A 20,673-nucleotide genomic window follows, 5' to 3' on the forward strand; every position below is an offset into this window, starting at 1 on the left:
CTCAGGGGAACGGACGGAGTAAACAGACAAGTGAGTTACAGCCTGTGATGAGTGCTCTGAAGGGGCCAGGGTGAGAGGGCGTGGAGGCTGGTCAGGTGTCCCTGACCTCCATCATCACCTCTCCGAGGAGATGATACGTAAACTGAGGCCTGAAAGGTGCCAAGGAAGGAGCTGTGCAGAGATCTGTCAGAAGGCAGAGCAAGTCCAAAGGCCCTGAGGTAGGATGTGCCTGGGGTGTTGGAAGCAGCACGGGGGCCAGTGTGGCTGGGACAGAGTGAGTGAAGGGACAGAGGCCAGAAATGCAGTCAAAGAGGTGGAGGGTCAGGACGCCCCTTCCTCACCGCCGCAGGCTTCATCACCATGACACCCCAGCTCTTCATCAACTACAAGCTCAAGTCTGTGGCCCACCTGCCCTGGCGCATGCTCACCTACAAGGCCCTCAACACCTTCATTGATGACCTGTTCGCCTTTGTCATCAAGATGCCTGTTATGTACCGGATCGGCTGCCTGCGGGACGGTGAGGCCCGGTGGGCAGGTGGGTGGGCTGGCCGGCAGGCTCCCACCAGAGCTGGGCACGGGCAGGGCCCTGGTCTGAGGGAGGCGCGCCGGCCTCAGCCTGGGGGCTCAGCCCACTCCTTGCAGGACCCCCCTGCCCCGAGTCTGACAGTGAGCCGGTGGGCCCTGCCCCTTCCCCTCACGCTGCCCCCTCGCCCCACCCCCAGATGTGGTCTTCTTCATCTACCTCTACCAACGGTGGATCTATCGCGTCGACCCCACACGGGTGAACGAGTTTGGCATGAGTGGCGAGGCCCCGACAGCAGCAGGGGCCCTCCCGCCGGCCCCCGCCCCCACCACGACCACCGCCGCCGCCAGGGAGGAGGCCTCCACACCCCCGCCCACCAGGCCCACCCAGGGGGCCAGCTCTGACAGCGAGCCCCAGGAAGCCCCTCCAAAGCCAGCAGAGGACAAAAAAAGGGATTAGCCGCTCCTGGTGACCCCCACCCCCGCCGCCCCGGCCCCCTCGCCTCCCCTCCCGGTCGCCGCTTCCCTGGACAGATCGGGCTGGGGCCCGGTGTGTGGTGTGGGGGCCAGGGCGCGTCGTTTGTGGAGGCACCATCTGTCTGTCCCTCCGTGTTTCCAGCCATCTCGCCCCGCCAGCCCAACACCATCAGGAATCATGGTGAAGCTGACATGGCACTGCCGAGGGGGTGGGCCAGGCGGGGCAGGGGCCGGGCCCCTCTTTGGGACACCCACGGCCGTCCATCATCTTGTCCCTCGATCCCCCACCACTCCCTCCTCCCAGACCGCCGCCCTTTAACACAGTCTGGATTTAATAAATTCATATGGGTGTTTAACTTAAACTCAACAGAGCCCCCCGCCTTGTGCCTTCCTTCCCCTGCCACCTTGGAGAGCAGGTGGGGGTGTCTCTCCTGAGTCTGGCAGGGAGACGGAGACCTGCAGGACGCGGGACATGCTAAACTGGGGACAGTGACCCTCTGGGCCAGGCCCTTTCTCCTCCTCCTCCCTCTCCCAGGAGCCCTCTGAGGGGGCTTCCGTAACCGTCCCCATTTCACAGACTGGGAAGCTGCTCGCCATGACCTCACCGCACCAGTGCTCTTAACCACGAGACCCGCCGAGGCGCGGAGCCTCGCCTGTGCCACTGATTATCTCCTGGCCACACACTGCCCGGCAGGGCAGGAGCGTCTAGCCACCACTGATGCCGTCCCATTAGCCTGCCTTGTTCAGCAATCCTGGGACCTTGGCTGCCTGACCTTGCTTCTCTGGGCTTATGAGCTCGTCTCCAGGGGACCCTGGGAGTGAATCCTGGCTCAGAGTGGTGCCCAGCTGTAGCGGCCATAGCTTTTGGGGTGTCATCAGCACCCTCAGGGCTGCCTGTGCCAAGGACCCAGCCAGACTCTTAGTATGTGGCATGTATGCCTTCCCAGCAAGCTGGGTACCAGAACTGTTCACCCACTTTGTGGATGAGGAGACAGAGGCCCCTGGGTGACCCTGCACTCTGAGGGGTTGGGACCCCACATTCCCAGGTTTTATTTTTGGGGGGGGTGTTCTCATCAACACTTCTGGGAGAGGAGGCCCGGGGCTGGGAACCAAGTCAGGTTCCCCTGGGCTCCACCACCACAGTGCCCTGCAGAGCCAGGCAGGGAATCCACGAGGTCCCAGGAGAGTTGTGTGCAGACACCTATGTACACACACACTCTGCAGGCTCCATCGCTGAGTCAGCCACAGACCTGCTCTACTCCCTCCCCTGCTGAGCTCATAGAACCAAGCGGGGTGTCGGCTTTCAGGCCACCTAAACTCACTGGCCTACCCCCTGCCCAAATCCTCATCCCACAGTCTTTGGCAGGGCCTGTCAGCTGTACCCCACAATTGCTTGGCATTCTCACCTCTTCACTTGCACTGAGACCACCCGGTCCCAGCTCCTCCTCATAGGCTGGGATCCCAGCTCAGCCTCCTCCCTGGTCCCCTGCTCCTCCCATTCACTTTTCATCCAGCCCGGGCTACGTGTGGGATCTTAGTTCCTGGACCAGGAACTAAGTGGAAGTTAGTGCTTCCTGCAGTGGAAGCATGGAGTCTTTTTTTTTTTTTTTTTACCATCTTAACCATTTTTTAAAAATTTATTTTTGGCTGATTTGGGTCTTTGTTGCTGCGCACGGGCCTTCTCTAGTTGCGGCGAGCTTTGTTGCAGTGTGCTGGCTTCTCAGTGTGCTGGCTTCCCTTGTTGAGGAACATGGGCTATAGGCGCACAGGCTTCAGTAGCTGTGGCGCACGGGCTTAGTTGCTCCGCAGCATGTGGGATCTTCCTGGACCAGGGATAGAACCCATGTCCCCTGCATTGGCAGGAGGATTCTTAACCACTGACCAACCAGGGAAGTCCCCAGCAGCCAGAACTTTCTGAAGCACAAACTTGACCCTGCCCGTTCTTTGTTCAGAACCTACCATGGCTCCCCAGTACCCTTGGGAGAAGAGCCCAGGCTGCTAACTGTGGTGAACGATACCTTGGGGGGAGGGGACTTACTAACTCCTACAGCCTCATCTCCCTTGCTCTAACTAGCTGTGACTGCTTACCTCCTGGCACCCTTCCCTAAACTGAGACACACCTCCAGGCACGCAACTCTTCACCTTGCCCTATGCATCCTCCAGTTTGTAGCTCCATGGCTCCTCCTCCAGGAAACCCTTCCTGACCACCTCCTCTGGGACACTGACCCCCACCCACCAGCTCCCTGGGTTCCCACATCCCAGCCCTGCCTGCTGTGGGTCATCACTACCTGGAGACAGGTCTTTCTCCACTGGACTGAGCCCCGTGAGGACAGAGCCAGAGCTGTCTTGGTCACTGCTGTGTCCACAGCACAAGAGGAGTCGCTCTGGGATCATTTGCTGAGTGCATGTTTGCATAATCCTGACTTTCACAGACACAGGCACACAGCCAGAAGTGTGGACCTTGATGAGGTTTGCATTAAGACATCGGTGGAGAGACTGACATACAGTCAGTCAACAAATGTTTCCTGAGCCCCTCCCCTGGACATTGCTTTGAGCTGGGGGTTCTGTGTACACAGCAGGGATCAAGACAGCCCCAGGCCTGCCCTTATGGGGCTCAGAGCCCCACAGAAATCCTGAACGCTGAGGATTTCTGATGTGTCCTTTCAGCCGTTGACCCAACAAACAGTTGTGAGGCCTGACATTTCAAGGGGCAGAGGGGAATCAGGTAGGCTCCTACTCCTACACGTAGGAGCCACTATTCAACAGTTATTATCATGAGCCAAGCTCTAGTCTAAGTGCTGCGTGTGGTTCGCTTCCTTAAATTTAATATTACCCATCTCCACTACTTCCCCAGCTGTCACTCCACTCCAGCCTCCTTGCGATTTGTTCCTTCAACATTGCCATGCATGTTCCCACCTCAGGGCCTTTGCACTTGCTCTTCCCTGTGCCTTGAACACTCTTCCCTAGATATCCACGTGGATCCTTCACTGTCTCAGCTGTCTGCTCAGATGTCACCTTAGACCCTCCCTAAACTTCCTAACCCAAATATTACCCTTCAAACTCAAGCCATGTATCCTGCTTTAATCGTCTGTAAGACTGCCATCACCATCAGACATATATTTGCTTATCTCTTTTCCATCTGTCTCCCCCACTTGGATTTCAGTTCCATGATGGCAGGGGCTTTTGTCTATTGTGTTGTGTGCTGTGTCTCCAGCTTTTGGAGCAGTGCCTGGTACTGTTACCCTGTGTGCAATGACTCTAAGTCAAATGTTCACAAGAGCAGATGAGAAAACTGAAACCCAGAGAAATTAAGCAATGTGTCCGAAGTCTCACAAAGTAATGTGACATAAAGTGCTAGAACAGCGCCTAGCATATGAAAGAGGTCTATACGTGTCAACTATTATTAGTATTTAATCCTCACAACCATCCTATTACACCCATTTTACAGATGAGGAAACAGAGGCTTACAGAGATGAAGTCAGTTTCCTGAGGTCTCCTAGTAAGTGACAGACCTAGGATTTGAACTTAGGCAGGCTGATTCTGAACCTTCAAATCATAGCATTTCTGGCAATGCCCTTATCATATGCAGACTACAGCCTGAAGGCCAAAACCAGCATTTTCCAGTTTTTCTGTAATTTTTAGATGTTTTAAGTGGTTGGAAAAAATCTCAAGAAGAATATTTTGTTTCACATGAAAGTTATACAAAATGCAAATTTCAGTGTCCATAAAATAACGTTTTATTGGAGCACAGTCATGCTCATTGTTTCTGTATGGTCTTTGGCAGATTTTGTGCTGTGGCAGAGTTGAGTTTTGAAACTGTCTGGCCCTTAAAGCCTAAAGCAGAGCATATTTTCTATCTGGCCCTTTGCAGAAAAAGTCTGCTCCATATTTTGCATTATAGCAGTAGTTCTCCAGCTTGAGCTTGCATCATATCACCTGAAGGGCTGGGCCACAACCTTGAGAACTGTTGTAGACTAGTCTGCCTCCTACGAGCAGGTGCCAGGGCTGGCTTGGTGAGCGCTGTGCCTGAGTACCCAGTGCAGGCCCTGGCACACAGCAGGTGCTCAATAAATGTATGTCGACTGAATCAGTGAGTCCATGTAGGCCATGAAGAGTAGAAATGGAACACTCCAACTTTTCACAGGGAGACAGAGGACATCAAACCTTGGCTCTGTGGTCTGAGGGTGCCCGGCATCCAAGCTGGGACTTAATGTCATCCCATCTTTCTTAGGAATAGGCCTAGAAATGTGATCTAACCAAATGGCTGCCCCTCTTTGAGCCTCAGTCTCCTCCTCTCTGCAGTAATTCCAATTCTATCACCTTCCTCTGATGCTGGTGCAAGGTGTGAGGTATCTGTGAGGCCCCCAGGTAAGCCCAGGGGTCAGGCACTCAGCTCAATATGTATCCTGGGGGCTACACTGTTACCATTCCTGGACTAAGTTACTGAGCCTTTGAGCTGAAAGTGCTACGGGCTATTAGGAAACTTGGAGGAGCTGTGGGGAGGAAAAAAACATCCATCCATTCACTTAGTAAAAACTTATTGGGCACCTACTGTTTTTCAAGCGCCGTTCTGGGTGCTGGGGATACAGCAAGGAACAAAACAGACAAGTCCTACCGCTGACATCCTAGCTTTAAACTTTTACGTAGGATCACTCCCGATTTACTCAGGTTAAGGAACTGAGCTGTAGAGAGACCATGGAGGTTTCGAAAAGATTATCATCATCGGCAGCTGTGGAGCTCTGGTAACCTCCTGATCCCAAAGCTTCCCTTCGAGACAGAGAAACAACAGGTCAAGTCCGGTTGGCAGACCTGGGGTGGGCAGGCCTCAGTCTTCTTACTTGCTCCATGGGTAGGTTGTGAGTGGCCCCAAGCAGGACTCAGTGGTCTCCACCAGAGCAATGGGCATCGTCGCGGGCCGGGCCCCTCCTGTGCCCCGGCCTCCTCTTCCCGGCCGGCCCCGCCCCCGAGGCCACGTGACGCGTGGGGGTTTTCCCGTTTCCCTGGCGTGACGTAACGACAGGGTGCAGGCCAATGAGCGCGCAGGCCGGCGGCGCCGGGGAATTCCGCCGCCCCGCCCCCGCCCGCCGCCCGCCCGGCCCGGCCCGGCGCCCCCCGCAACCCGGGCGCCGCGCGTCCAGCCCGGCCTGCGGCCCCAGCCCCTGCGTCGCTCTCCCGACCCGCGATCGTCCGCCAGACCGTGCCACCTGGCCGCTCGGCCTGCCCGCGTGTGTGTGTTTTGGTCTGGGCTGGCCTCCGGGCCGTCAGTCCCCACTGGTTGGGCCATGCCGAGTCGCCGCGTCGCCAGATCGTCCGCTGCGCCGGAGCTGGGGGCCTTGGGTAAGAGGGGCCGGGGTTCAGGAGAGGAGTCTGGGGCGGGACTGGAGATGCGGGAGGCCTGGGGCCCTGGAGTGGTCTAGGGGTTCCTACAGGAGTCTTAGGGGTTTTGCGGGGAGAGTGTGACGGTACCGGGGACACTATATCAAAGGGAAGGAAGGAGGCAGAGGATGGTGACCGGGTCCGGTCCAAGGTAAGAGAGAGAAGTCCCACTAGAGAGTGAGAAGGGGGCGGGGCCTGACCCTGAGGCAAAGAAGGGGGCGGGGCCCGACTACGAGAGGGGAGGGGCAGAGCCTGACTCGGAGAAGGAGGAGCGGGAGCTGCTCCTGAGGGACTGGGCGTGGCCAGACACAGAGAGGGAGAAAAAGGAGAGGCCTGGCCCACAGAAGGGGGTGGGGCCTGACCATGAGTGCGAGAAGAGGGCGGGACCTAAACTCAAAGAAGCAAGATCTCACCTACTCAGAGTAAGGGGCGGGGCTTAAGGGAGATACGGGGGCGGGGCCGTACTCGGAGAGGGAGAAGAGGCGGGCCCGACTATGGCAGAGAGAAGGGGGAGGGCCTGCTCTGAAAAAAAGAGGGCGGGGTCTGACTCAGAGAAGAAAGAGGAGGTGGGGCTTGCCTTTGGAGAGCAGTGGCAGGGTCTGAGGGAGAAGGGGACGGGCCTGACACTGGAAAAGTGAAGAGGGAGGGTCTGACCCTGAAATAAGGAAGAGGTTGGGGGCTTTCCTAACTGAGGCTGAGAAGAGCTCCTCCAGGCCCTTCTCAGCCTTCTTAAGGGAGAGAAGGAGCAGGGCCTGAGTGTGATGAAGGGTGGGGTGACTGACAGAAACTAGGGAACCTGTCCATGAGTTAAGGAAGGAAGGCCGGACCATGCGGGCTAGAAGGGTGAGGGGCATGCTCCAAAGGGGTGGGGCCAGGAGAGGAACGGGGTGGGGCTTGGGAGATTCTCTGGTTCTCCCGCCGTATTACTATCACCTCCTGAGACATGCCTCCATCCCTGCAGGGGCCGCGGACCTCTCCTCGCTCTCGCTCGCCGTTTCCAGGACCACGGGTGAGCAGCCCTCCACAGTTCCTGCCCATCTGCACGCTCAGGATGGGGCAGGAGGAATCCTATGGAGGTGGCGTTGTGTACGCCTCTGTCTGGGGGTTTTGCGGAGGTCTACCCCAGCTTTCCTCAGCCTGTATCCCTCCCTGCCCGTTGAGATGGGGTCCCCAGATGCCCCTACCTCCCGGGTGATAGGGAGCTGGGGAAGTAAAACTAACCACCTATTCACTCTCTAAGAGAGTCCTCTTTAGAGATTCACTATGGTAGTGCAGAGCGTAATAATTACATACTGGTGCCACCACCGCTTCACTGTAAGTCACTTCCCTTCTCTGGGCCTCAGTCTTCCTCATCTGTAGGATGGGCATAATATCAATGCCTCAGAGGGACCGAGAGGATTCAATGAGCTGATACAGCTAAACAGTATCAGTATTAAAGCAATAACAGTATTAAAGCAGTGTCTGGCACGCAGTTAAGGGTCACCCAGAGAACTGTTAAAACAGAGTTTTGGGTCCCACCTCCAGAGTTTCTGATTCAGTAGCTCCAGGATGGGCTCTAAGAGTTTGCATTTCTAGCAACTTCCCAAGAGATGTTGAGAACCACTAGTCTCTAAGGCCCCTCATCCTGTGCCATCCAAAATTCAGTGCTGCCCAAGGAAATGCAGAAGCATGGCCAAAGGATGACATCATCTCTCATAAATGTGCTGGAATTTGGAGGGCAGGGATTGAGTCCTGCCACCAGGAAAACTCAGTGGCCCCAGTGGGCTGGGTCTGAACCTCTCTCTGGAGGTAAAATCTTGGGATGGACCCCAGAAGTGCTGGCGTGGCTGTGGAGGAGGCCCTGCGGGTTCTCTAAGAGGTTTGTGAGTTTGGGAGATAGTGAAAGGTGGGAGATGGCATTGGGAACAGGTACTGCCAAGCACTGGTTCTGGGCAAGAGCAAGGTTGAGACTTTTCTGACCCAAGACCTAGATCTTTGGTTTCTTTCAGTTGAGAGTAATTTCTGACGTTATCCATTCAGCAGATATTTATTGAGTTCCAACTGCATACCTGGCCCTGTGCTGGGCAGTGCTGAGCACTCAGCAGTGACCAAGACAGCCCTGGCTCTGCCCTCACAGGATTCCCTACCTAGATGTGGAAGCAGATATGTACACAATGAATTAAATGTAGGATTATAAAATGTGATATAAAGGCCCTAAACAAATCTTGGGATCAGTGACACCTAAATAGCATGGTGGGGTTGGGAGAACGACTGAGATAGACTGGGAGGGAAATTTTCCCTCATTTTGATGGGCCAAACACATACTGGGCCCTGGGTATGCAGTGGGGATGGGGCAGGTGTGTTTCCTACTCTCTGGTGTTCATAGTCTACAGGAGACAGATATGAATCACTCTAATAAGGTCATGTCAAATCCTATCCAGTGCCATGAAAATGATAAAACCAAGGCACCTAACTGTGAGTGACTGGAGTGGGGGTTCTGGGGGCTATCTTGGATAAAGTAGTCAGGGAAGACCCATCTAGGAGGTGACATTTGACCAGGGACCTGAAAGTGGAGGAGGAGGCATGCAAAGGTCTGAAGGAAGAGCATTCTGGTAGAGACCAGCCTGTGCAAAGGCCCTGAGGCATGAAAGACAGCTGCTCAAGTGTGGCCCATCCTGGCTGGCCCTGAATGGTGGCAAGTTTGTGTGGGAGTTTGGGAGGGGGGCAGGTTGTTATTTGAGCTGAGCCCTGAATAAAGAGAAGAAGTCCCTAACATTTCCTGAATGAAAGAGGATTTTAGATAATAATAATAATGGCTAAGTTTTATGGAGGGCCTGAAGTGGTCGGACCCTGTGCTAAGCAATTTCCCAGTGTGCTTCTAAATCCTCATGTTAATGCCTGAGATATAGCAGACCTTTTTATAGAGAAGGAGGCTCAGAGAGGTTAGGCAACTTTCCCAAGGCAACACAGCCAGAAGTGACAGCCGGGATTCAAACTAACATCTGTGTGACTCCACACCCCGTGCTCTGAAACCATGTCTTCCAACCTCCCCATTTTATAGACAGACAATCTGAGGCCTAGAGAGGGGAAGCAATTTACCCACATCCATAAAATAATGTCTCCCAACACCTTACCCAACAGCAGTCAGCATTTATGTATCGTCTACTATTATGGCAGTACTAAGTGCTTCCCGTATATTAAAGAGCCCAACCAGACAAGCATTATTATTGTGTCCATTTTATAGATGAAGAAACCAAGGCACAAAAAGAGTTTAAGTAATGGGCTCAAGGCCACATGGTTAGCAAGGAACAGAGCCAGGATTTGAACTGAGGCAGTACAAAGCTTCAGCCACAGCTGCCCGGGCCTCAGTTTCCCCTCGCAGCCTGGGAGCTCCTTGAGGGCTCAGACAAAGTCTAACTCATCTTTGGATCCCCAGGTCATCCAGCACGAATGCCTGAGAAGGTGTTTCCAAGTTGAAGTGACTTGAAGTTGGCCCTGCCAGTGATCTGTAGCGTGTCCCTTCCTCTCTCCCAGCCTCAGTGTCCCCATCTACCAAGTGGGGATGTCCTCCCCACCCTGGTGACTTCACAGATCACATGAGATAAGCGGGGCGGGAAGACTGCTTTCCAGGGAGCAAAGGTCTGGCTCTGGGAGCCACTCCCCGAGAGTGAAGGAGGAAGACAGGTCTGGCAGCAGGGCAGGCTGGCAACGATTCAGTGGCCAGCGGCCAACGCAGGCAACCCTGGATGGGGCATCTGGCCCCGGTCTGCCCTCCCTTGCTGTGTGACCCCACAGGCTTGCTTGCCCCCTCTGGACTCCCCTTGTTCTGTCTGTGGAATCATGGGAGGTTGGTTTCCATCCTTCACGGTCCCTTCCAGGCTGAGCTTTCCTGAGGAGGTGATAAGGGGCTCCCCCAGCATTGCCGTCATTCCCCCCTCAGGAAGTAGGGGCAAATCCCGGATACCGGCTGGGGACTGCTGGGGACTGGCATGGGACGCAGAGGGAGGTGGTTGCCTAGAAGCGAAGGATCAGCCTTCCTGGGTCTTCAGACACCAGGAAGTGATCTCCCGGGGTCTAGGGTGGGGTTTGGGGAGGGCTCCACCCCCACATTTTGTTTAGAATCTTGGGCATCCACTTTTTTCCCCTGGTGATGAGACCCTTGGCTTTTCCTTAGAGTCTCAACACTGCTTCATAATCCCCGATCTAAAGGTTTTTAGGGGGAGGCATTGGAGGGTAGCCTGACCCTGGGACCCCAACATTGGGAGCTGAAGGGAGGGTAGACCAGGAGGGAGAGATGGGGGTTAGGGCTTAACATCCCAGGGAGTCAGAGCCCAGGATTTCCCAGGATGGAGGAAGGGGGAAGGGCTCCGGGAGGGGACGGGGTTGGGGAATCTGTCTTAAAAGATGAAAGTCTTGACCACTTGCTGGACCTCACCTTTCTCTTTCTCTTCCTTCCACAGATGAATTGGGTGAGTATCACAGGGCAGTTCTGGGGGGAGGCTGGGGAGTCCAAGTGCTCACAGAGAGGGACCTTGGCCTTCCTTGTTGGGGAGGAGGTCACAGTATGACTTCTGGGACTGCTGGGGGATTTTAACAAAGTCATGTGCTCCCAGGGTACTTAGCAATGCTTGACACGTAGTGAAGATTCAGCGTAGGCCAGCTGTCTTTAATATTAGTTACTGTTACTACAACTATTGTTCATTCCTTCGATGAGTTGTATTGAGCACCTGCTGCACGCCAGGCACCGTTCTAGGCACCGGGGATTCAGCCACGAACCAAAGTCCCTGCTCTCTTGGAACTGATACTCTAGTGGCAGAGACAGGAGGAAAAGGTATAAAGAACAAAATAATGTTAGACTGGGCTAAGGAAATAAACAGCAAGAGGCCTGGGGAAAACACACTAGATTGGGCCTTTCTGAAGAGGTGGGCTGAGACCGGAAGGATGAGAAGGAGCCAGCATGGGTTGAATGGGGGGAAGCGTGGAACAGGCAGATGGAGGAACCAGTCCAATGCCCTGAAGAGAGAGGGCCGGGCTTGGTGGGTGCAAGTGACAGAAAAGAGGCCAGAGCATGATGACAGGGGGCAGCGGGAGGCAAGAAGCCCAGGACAGAGGGGGCCCGTCCACAGAAGGCTCTGTGGCCAAGGTCGGGGGTGTGGGTTTTGTCTTTGTCCTGTTTTCCTGAGATGAGTGGAGTTTGGGGAGAGTTTTATATGGGGAAGGTGTTGACTTTGACTCTTAGGGAGATGGGAGCCACTGGAGGCTTCTGTTCAGAAGCGGACAGGGTCTGACATCAGATCCCTCTGGCTGTGTTTGGCAGATAGACTGGAAGAGGCGAGGTGGGGAACAGGAGTAGTGGTTCAGATGGAGAATGACTGAGGGTGGCCCAGGGAGGGAGCAGTGGGCGCGGGGCCAGGTGGTGGGAACGTAAATGTATATTTGAGGTAGAGGCAGGAGAAGTTCATGGATTGGACATAGTAGACGTGCGATCGTAAGCAGCTGATAAAGATGTGCGTCCTTACAGCTTGAGCACCGTGGGTGGTGGTGCTGCCTTCTGAGATGGGAACGGCTTGGGCAGAGCACCTGTTACTCTCGTTGTTATTAAATGGGGCAAGATGGAGGCAGGGGTACCTGTGACTTGGTTCTACCTTGATCCAGGTGAGAGGTGATGGAGGCATGGGTTCAGGAGCTGTTTCGGAGGCGGGTGGACAGGAGGGTGCAGGAGAAGGAGAAACCAGGCCGACCCCTGGGGTTTTGGGCTTCAAGAAACTGGGGGACGCTACGCGTCTGTTTCCAAGAAGGAGGGCAGGGGCTTTTCTGTGTTCGGAGCTGACGCCCCTGCCCTTGGCCCACAAGAAATATGTCTTGAAGAAATGAACGGACGGGAAAAGGCGAGAGCAGCACAAGTCTGGGGGTAAAAAAAGCCTTTTCTTTGACAATCAGCGTCATCCCTAGGTTTTGCTTCTCCCGCAGAGATCATCGACGAGTACATCAAGGAGAATGGCTTCGGCCTGGAGGGGGCGCAGCCGGGCCCGGGCGAGGGGCTGCCGCGCCTGGTGTCTCGCGGGGCGGCCTCCCTGAGCACCGTCACCCTGGGCGCCGCGGCGCCCCCGCCCCCGGCCACGCCGCCGCCCTGGGGCTGCCCTCTGGGCCGGCTGGTGCCCCCGGCTCCGGGCCCCGGGCCGCGGCCGCACCTGATCATCACCGAGCAGCCCAAGCAGCGCGGCATGCGCTTCCGCTACGAGTGCGAGGGCCGCTCGGCCGGCAGCATCCTCGGGGAGAGCAGCACAGAGGCCAGCAAGACGCTGCCCGCCATCGAGGTGGGCACCAGGGGCGGTGGGACTCGCGTGTCCCCGCCCCGGAGATCCATATGCATGTATTTAATTATTCATGTATTTTATGGTGGTTATTGTTATTGCTGTTGCTATTGTTGGAGCGGATGATACCACTGTCACTTGGCCTTAAATTTAAAGGGCATTCAAAGAAAGGCCTTCTTCCCGGCAATTTGACAGTATTGGTCAAAATTATCATTGGTAGCCTCCTGGTTCACCAGTGAGGCCTTAAGAATCAGAGTATCTGGATTCGAATCCAGGTACTGCCTTGGGCAGGTTACTCGGTCCCTCTGTGCCTCCTCCTCTACAAAATGGGATAATACGGACTTCCCTGGAGGTCCAGTGGTTGGGACTCCACACTTACACTGCTGGGGACCCGGGTTCGATCCCTGGTTGGGGAATTAGGATCCTGCAGGCCCTGTGGCGTGGCCCAAAAAAAAATTAAAAAACTGAATAATAATAATAACCAAGCACCTGGGGTTGCTGGGAGGAGTAAATGAGTTACTTATACACGCCAAGTACCTCCAACATGGTGAGTGCTCGATTGAGAGAGCTTCTAGTATTACTAGTATAATTATTATTATCATTATTACTCTTAGGCCGGGCCATTCCACTTCTAGGAACTTATCATGTAGATATGCCTGCATCTGGGTGAAAGAGGGATGTACAAGTTTCTCCCTTGCAGCCTTGTTTGTATAGAGAAGAATTGGAAGTTTCCGTGTTCATCATCAGGGGACTGGTGAAATAATCGATAATCTACCGATTGCAATCCTATGCAGCAGGGACAAATGTATCTGTGTAAGTGTGCAGATAAATATAAATACATACAGTTAATACAGAAAAACTTTTAAATGAAGCCATCCCTTAGGTACTGATGTGGAAGTATCCATCTCCATGATATATTAATTTTGTTTAAATTGAGGTGCAGAATTTTGTGGGTATTATACAGTTGACCCTTGAACAACATGGGTTTGAACTGGGCGGGTCCGCTTAAACGGGGATTTTTGGGCCTCTCACTGTTGTGGCCTCTCCCGTTGCGGAGCACAGGCTCCGGACGCGCAGACTCAGTGGCCATGGCTCACGGGCCCAGCCGCTCCGCGGCATGTGGGATCTTCCCGGACCCGGGCACGAACCCGCGTTCCCTGCATCGGCAGGCAGACTCTCAACCACTGCGCCACCAGGGAAGCCCAAACGGGGATTTTTTTCAACAGTAAATACGATCCCCAGTTGTTGGAATCCCCCCAGGCGGAACCGCAGAAACACGGATACTGAGGACCAGCTATAAGTTATAGGTGGATTTCCCACTGCAGGCAGGGTCGATGCCCCAGCGCTCCCTCCCCCACTCCCCACATTGTTCAAGGTAAACTGTACTACCGTGTGTGTCAAAAAGAGGGGAAAATAAGATTTTCAATTGGTATTTGGTAGTATTTGTGTACAGAAACTCTGGAAAGGAAAACATATACAGGTGAATTCTTTTTTGGAGGCAGTGCTGAATGGATAAGGTACAGACAAGATTTTCAACTATACCCATCTTTATTTTATTTTATTTTTTATTTTATTTTTGGCTGTGTTGGGTCTTCGTTGCTGTGCGGGCTTTCTCTAGTTGCAGCGAGCGGGGGCTGCTCTTCATTCCAGTTCATGGGCTTCTCGTTGCGGTGGCTTCTCTTGTTGCGAGCCCAGGCTCCAGTAGTTGTGGCGCTGGGGCTTAGGTGCTCCGCGGTATGTGGGATCTTCCTGGACCAGGGCTCGAACCCGTGTCCCCTGCATTGGCAGGCAGATTCTTAACCACTGTGCCACCAGGGAAGCCCTTTATTTTGTTTTAAAATTTTGAATCATATGACGTGGATCAAAACGTTCAAAAATATGAAGAGTCATGTTAAATTAACATAATTTAAATTAAAATGAACAAAAGTCCCCCATTTCTGCCTCCAGGTTCCCCCCCGCCACCCAGAGGTAACCATTGTTATCAATATCTCATGGAGCCTTTCAGGAATATTTTATCATTAATGATTATACAGGCAAATATATATATATGTATATACTATCCCCCTTTTTTACATAAAGGGGAGCGCGCGTGCGCGTGTGTATATAAAATGTGTGGGGTTTTTTGTTTTTTGGGTTTTTTTGGCTGTGCCACGCAGCTTGCGGGATCTATTTCCCCAACCAGGGATCGAACCCAGGCCAGTGGAAACATGGCCTGGGTCCTAACCACTGGACCACCAGATTCCCTTCCAGAAGTTATTTGAGTGACACACATGAAGGAAATAATAGATGAACTGAGTCGTTCTCTACAGCCCTGCTTGTAATAGCGGGAAACAGGAAACAACCAAAATGTCCACCAATAGGAGACTTGCACAATATAGTATCCTATGTCCACACGGTGGGATGTGATGGTAAAGAGAATAAGGCAGCTTCAGTCATGCTGATGTGAGCTCAGCTCCAAGATATATTCTTAAGTTAAAAAAAACACATTTTAGGACTTCCCTGACGGTCCAGTGGTTAAGACTCTACGCTTCCACTGCAGGGGGCATGGGTTTGATTCCAGGCGGGGGAACTAAGATCCTGCAAGCTGTGTGGCATGGCCAAAAGATAAAAGTTAAAAAAAAAAAAACAACTTCTGGAAGTGGGATTGCCCGTCAATGATAATTTGACGGCTGTTGCCAAATTGCCCTGCCCGGGGGGTTGCATGCATGACTGTCTCACCCAGTGATTTCTGAGAGGCCTGGTTCCTATGCCTTTCCAATTCGGAGACTTCATGTGTTTCTGGATCTTTGCCCAAGTGTCCGTGGACCCTGAATTATGTCCTCACCACCCCACCAGCCCTGGATCCCGGGCTCATCTGCTCCCTGACCTCCAGCTTCCTCCCTGGTGACCAGCTCTCAGTCTCCTCCAGATTTCCCCATACAAGACCGCCAGAGAGGTGCTGTTAAATTACACATCTGCTCCTCTCCCCTGTTCAGAATCCTCCTTTGGCTCCCTAGCACCCTCAGGAGGAAACCCAAGATCCTCCCTGAGCCTCTAAGACCTTTCATGGTCCGGCTTCTCCTGCCCATTCCCATCCAGCCCTCCTCACTCACCACCATCCAGCCACCAGCCCTTTGCCTGTGCCATTCCTCCTGCCTGGAGTGCTTTCCACCTGCAGCCTGGTCACCTCCTATTCACCCGTGAGGCCTCAGCCCACCTCAGGGACGCCATCCTTGACCCCGGCCCCAGGTCCCAGCTCCCTCGTGTGAGATCTGTTTCCCTCTCCTCTTCCTCAGTGGGATTTGTACTCAGAGCTTTACTTGGGGGATTAGCAGAGCAACCCTGTCCTACCCCAACAAGTTTGGATTTTAGGGTCAGAAAGACTTGGGCTTTGGTCCTGGCGCTGCCATTTACCAGCTGTAAATGTAGGGCAAGTCCAGTGCTTCCCTTGGCCTCAGTTTCCTCATCTGTAAAATGGGGATGAAGCTCCTGCCCCCACAGGACACTGTGAGGAAACCAGGGAGATGGCCCAGCACTGGTGTGCAGGACCCCTTACTCAGACAGGTGGTTGTAGTTGTTGTTACTGGATTTGGCTCCAGACGTTGTGGCCAGAAGTAGCGTGTTAGCGGGACATTCTGGTGAAAAGAACGGTTTACTTTGAAACGTATATTCCATCACTGGCTTTTCAGGAATGGGCAAGTGTGGTACGTTAAGGGGCAATTTTGTAGCCCCTCATTTATCTTTAAGCATTTTGTCTGTTTTTCCAATTTGATAAGGGATATTTTTTCAACTTTATGTCTCAACTTTTTTGGAAAAATTTTAAACCTATGCAAAGTAGACAAGGATAGCGCAATGAACACCCACATCCTTTTGCCACATTTGCTTTATGCCTCTCTCTTGGTTTATTTTTTTGGCCATGCCGCGAGGCTTGTGGGATCCTAGTTCCTGGACCAGGGAATGAACCCGGGCCCTCGGCAGTGAAAACACAGAGTCCTAACCACTGGACCGCCAGGGAATTCCCAATGCCTCTCTCTTTTTTTTTCTTTTTTTTAAAATAAATTTATTTATTTTATTTACTTTAGTTTTGGCTGTGTTGGGTCTTCATTGCTGCACGCCGGCTTTCTCTCGCTGCGGTGAGCGGGGGCTACTCTTTGTTGTGGTGTGTGGGCTTCTCATGGCGGTGGCTTCTCTTGTTGTGGAGCACGGGCTCTAGGTGCACAGGCTTCAGTAGTTGTGGCTCACGAGCTTAGTTGCTCCGTGGCATGTGGGATCTTCCTGGACCAGGGCTTGAACCCATGTCCCCTGCATTGGCAGGCAGATTCTTAACCACTGCGCCACCAGAGAAGCCTGCCTCTCTTTATATAGACATTTACGGAGGAAGATTTGAAAGTGAGTCAGAGATATGACACTTCACTCGAAATGTTTCAGCCTGTATCTCTCAAGAGCCATGACTTTTTTCTACAATGTAGGACCTTGTCTAATCACAACGCTGTTATCACATTCTAGAAACGTAATATTCCTGCAAGAATATTATCTAAGATTAAGTTCATAGTCTAATGATCCCAGCTGACCCCAGATATCCTTTATACCTGTTTCTTTTCTTGTCTGCTTGTTTAAAATCCAGTCCAGGATCACATGCTGCCTTTAGTTGTCAGGTGTTGCGATGGTCTGAATGTTTGTGTCCCCCACCCTCCAATTCATATATTGAAACCCTAACCCGGAAGATGATGGAGAAGGTCCCTTCCACCATGTGAGGTCACAGTGACACAGTCTGCACCCAAAAGAGGCCCTCACCAGAACCCAATCGTGCTGTTGCCCTGATCTTGGGCTTCCAGCCTCCAGAACTGTCAAGAAATAAATTTCTGCTGCGTGTACGCCACCCAGTTCATGGTATCTTGTCACAGCAGCCCAAACAGAGGAAGACAGGTGTCTTTGGTATCTTTTGGCTTGGGTTCATTCCTCAGTCTGTCTTTGCATTTCAGCACAGGGACATTTATGGAGGACAGGAAAGGCGTTTTGTAGAATGTCCCACATTCCGGATTTATTGGCTGTTTCCAGATTAGATCAGGTTATTCATTTTGGTGGGAATACCCCAGCGGTGATGCTGTGGGCCTCTAAGAGTCTCACATCATGGCCATGGGGTGGTAGTTTAATATCTGATGCTGAGTCGGAGCCCGTGGTGAAGGTGGTGTATTAGTCAGCTCGGGCTGCCATAACAAAGTACCACAGACTGCGTGCCTTGAACCACAGGAAGTTACTGTCTCACAGTTCTGGAGGCTGGAAGTCCAAAACCGAGCTATTGGCAGGGCTGGTTTCCTCTGAGGCCTCTCTCCTGGGCTTGCAGACGGCTGCCTTCTCGCTGTGTCCTCACTTGGTCTTTCCTCTGTGTCAGCACTGGTGTGTGTCCAGTGTCAGCAGTGTCAGCACACTCTTTGTGTGTCCAAATTACCTCTTCTTATAAGGTCATGAGGAGACTGGATTAGGACCCACCCTAAGGCCTCATTAATTTACTCACCTCTTTAAAGGCTCTATCTCCAAATACAGTCACATTCTGAGGTACTGGGAGCTAGAGCTACAACATATGAATTTTGGGGGCGTGCAGTTTAGTCCATAACAGGGAGTGACCACCATTGAAAAGGTATAGCTTTCCCTTTGTCATTAGTACGTTACCTGTGGGGTGATATTTTGAAGCTGTGTTTTCCCCAACTTTTTATTTCTAAGTCTTTCCAGGCAGTTATTCTAGCTTTGTGTTGGTTTTGATTTCAAAGAGTTAGAACAGTAAATGTCCAACAATAGGGGGTGACCTGACTCCGAATTTCGATTTAGAATTTTCATCCCCATCTTTTAGAGGAGGAAACTGAGGCTCAGAGAGTGTAAGTTACTTGCACAAGGGTACACAGCAAATTCATTGTAGTAATTACTGCCATTTACTAAGTGCTCTTGTGTGCCAGGTACTTAGTACCTATTTTATAGATAAGGATGGTAAGACCAGAGAGGTTTATCACCAGGTAGAGCCTGGTTTGGTACCAGTTCTGACTGACTTCAAGGCCTCACGTCTATCCACAATCTCGCATGACATCTCAAAGATGAAAAGCTTTCATGACTTCCCTGGCGGTCCAGTGGTTAAGACTCCGAGCTTCCACTGCAGGAGCCGCGGGTTCTATTCTTGGTTAGGGAGCTAAGATCCCACATGCCGCATGGTGTAGCCAAAAAAAAAAGGAATGAAAAGCTTTCAGCCTTGCAGAAATCTTGCTTTTCAGAATCTCCTAATGTTACATCAGGGAGCTGGTTAAACTAATGGTTTTAACCCATCTGACTCAATGAAATTTGTCTACTCAATATAAATTGTCTACTCATAATCATCCCTGAAATCCATAATGCCCCAACTTTAGTATGAAGGGGAACTAAAAGGAAAATTATACAGCCTAGACAAGCACATTTATTTCAGTATGTAAATGCTCGGGCACAGCCTCAGGGAAATGAAAACAAAGTAGCAGTTGCTTTGGATTTCATTAATACAGCAGCATGAATGCAGCCCGACCCAGCGTGGGGACTTGGCAACTTAAATGCCACACGTCCAGCGTGGCCATAGGTGACAGGATTTTCCAAAATGGTGAACAATTGGGAATTCCCTGGCAGTCCAGTGGCGCAGCAAAAAAAAAAAAAAGGCCACCAAAGTGGTGAACAATTCTCAGTTCAAATGAAACCAGTCTTCTCTCAATTAACATGGTGACTGCAGTCCTTGAAAATTAAGTGTATTTGAAAGTTATGGGAAAAAATACTGTACATGTAAAATGGAAGGAGGTTCTGGGTTCTGACCATTTAAAACAGGTTTGTCACTGATGTGAATGTTGGCGGGACATTCAGAGGTCTTGCAGGACTTGTGTGGGACTGTCCTGGTATTGCAGGCTGTGTAGCATCTGTGGCCCTGTACTGCCTGCTGTGGGTCCCGATCCCAGTGTCAACCAGAATTGTCCTCAGTATCCCAAACGCCCCCTAGAGGGCAGTACTCCCTCACTGAGACGCACCTGTTCATTGTATTTTATAGGCACCGGCTTTACACATTCGGAGCAGGCTTTTGTGGTTCTTTCATGCCAGTTAGGGCCCTGTGAGTGACCCAGGAAAGCCAAGCGGCCACGTGGGTCTGGGCCCCGTCTCAAGGGGCTAGTTTCTATCTGCTGCCCCACGTGGCTCCTGAGTAGAAGTCCTGCCCCAGTTGCCATAACTTCCCTTTTAAAAAAGAGAATCTGGAAATCTGGAATAACGTGATGTCTCATACTTTTAAAATGTAAGCTCCAAATTTTCCCCAACTTTTTAAAAACATTATTTTATTGAAGTATAGTTGATTTACAATGTTGTGTTAATCTCTGCTGTACAGCAAAGTGATTCAGTTATACATATATATATAAATATATATTTATATTTACATACATATATATATATATTCTGTTTCATGTTCTTTTCCATTATGGTTTATCACAGGGTATTGAATAGAGTTCTCTGATATACAGTAGGACCTTGTTGTTTATCCATCCTATATATGAGATTGCATCTGCTGACCCCAGACTCCAAGTCCTTCCCTCCCCCACCCTGCCCCAACTTTTTATTCTGAAAAAAAAAATCCTTTAAATCTTTTTTTCTAGGTTTTTTGTTTGTTTGTTTCATTGAGGTATAACTGATATACAAACAAGGCATGTATTTAATGTACACATTTTGATGAGTTTAGATGAAAAAAATTTTAATCTTCAGAAAAATTAAGAGTACCATAAACACCTGTGTACCCTTCACCTATATGTACCAGTTGACATTTGGCCCTATTCGCTATATCTGTCACTCTCTCTCCATACACACAAACACACACATACACGTGTGCACAGCGCTCACACACACACAAATACACATTGTGTTTTTTGCGGACCCATTTGCAGATAAGTTGTAAATATCATGTTATTTCACCTCTACATACTTCAATGGGCATCTCCTAAAAATAAGCTCCTGCATGTCTAGGACACTCATTACCATCCCT

General features: G+C 51.7%; 2 protein-coding genes across 2 annotated transcripts in view; both read left to right on the plus strand.

The window, feature by feature from the left end:
• The window catches only part of CLPTM1 (CLPTM1 regulator of GABA type A receptor forward trafficking), a 28,149-nt gene extending 26,793 nt beyond the window's left edge, over positions 1-1,356 (plus strand). The window contains exons 13-14 of the mRNA XM_082862569.1: positions 350-517; positions 723-1,356. Of these exons, the coding sequence (XP_082718695.1) occupies positions 350-517; positions 723-982 (428 nt within the window). The 3' untranslated portion in view covers positions 983-1,356. The remainder of the gene's footprint in view (positions 1-349; positions 518-722) is intronic.
• Positions 1,357-6,165: 4,809 nt separating this feature from the next.
• The window catches only part of RELB (RELB proto-oncogene, NF-kB subunit), a 29,311-nt gene continuing 14,803 nt past the window's right edge, over positions 6,166-20,673 (plus strand). The window contains exons 1-3 of the mRNA XM_082862129.1: positions 6,166-6,336; positions 7,337-7,384; positions 12,325-12,671. Of these exons, the coding sequence (XP_082718255.1) occupies positions 6,282-6,336; positions 7,337-7,384; positions 12,325-12,671 (450 nt within the window). The 5' untranslated portion in view covers positions 6,166-6,281. The remainder of the gene's footprint in view (positions 6,337-7,336; positions 7,385-12,324; positions 12,672-20,673) is intronic.

Source organism: Leucopleurus acutus, assembly GCF_964270905.1.
Source record: "Leucopleurus acutus genome assembly, chromosome: 20".
In the NCBI taxonomy this organism is placed as follows: Eukaryota; Metazoa; Chordata; class Mammalia; order Artiodactyla; family Delphinidae; genus Leucopleurus; species Leucopleurus acutus.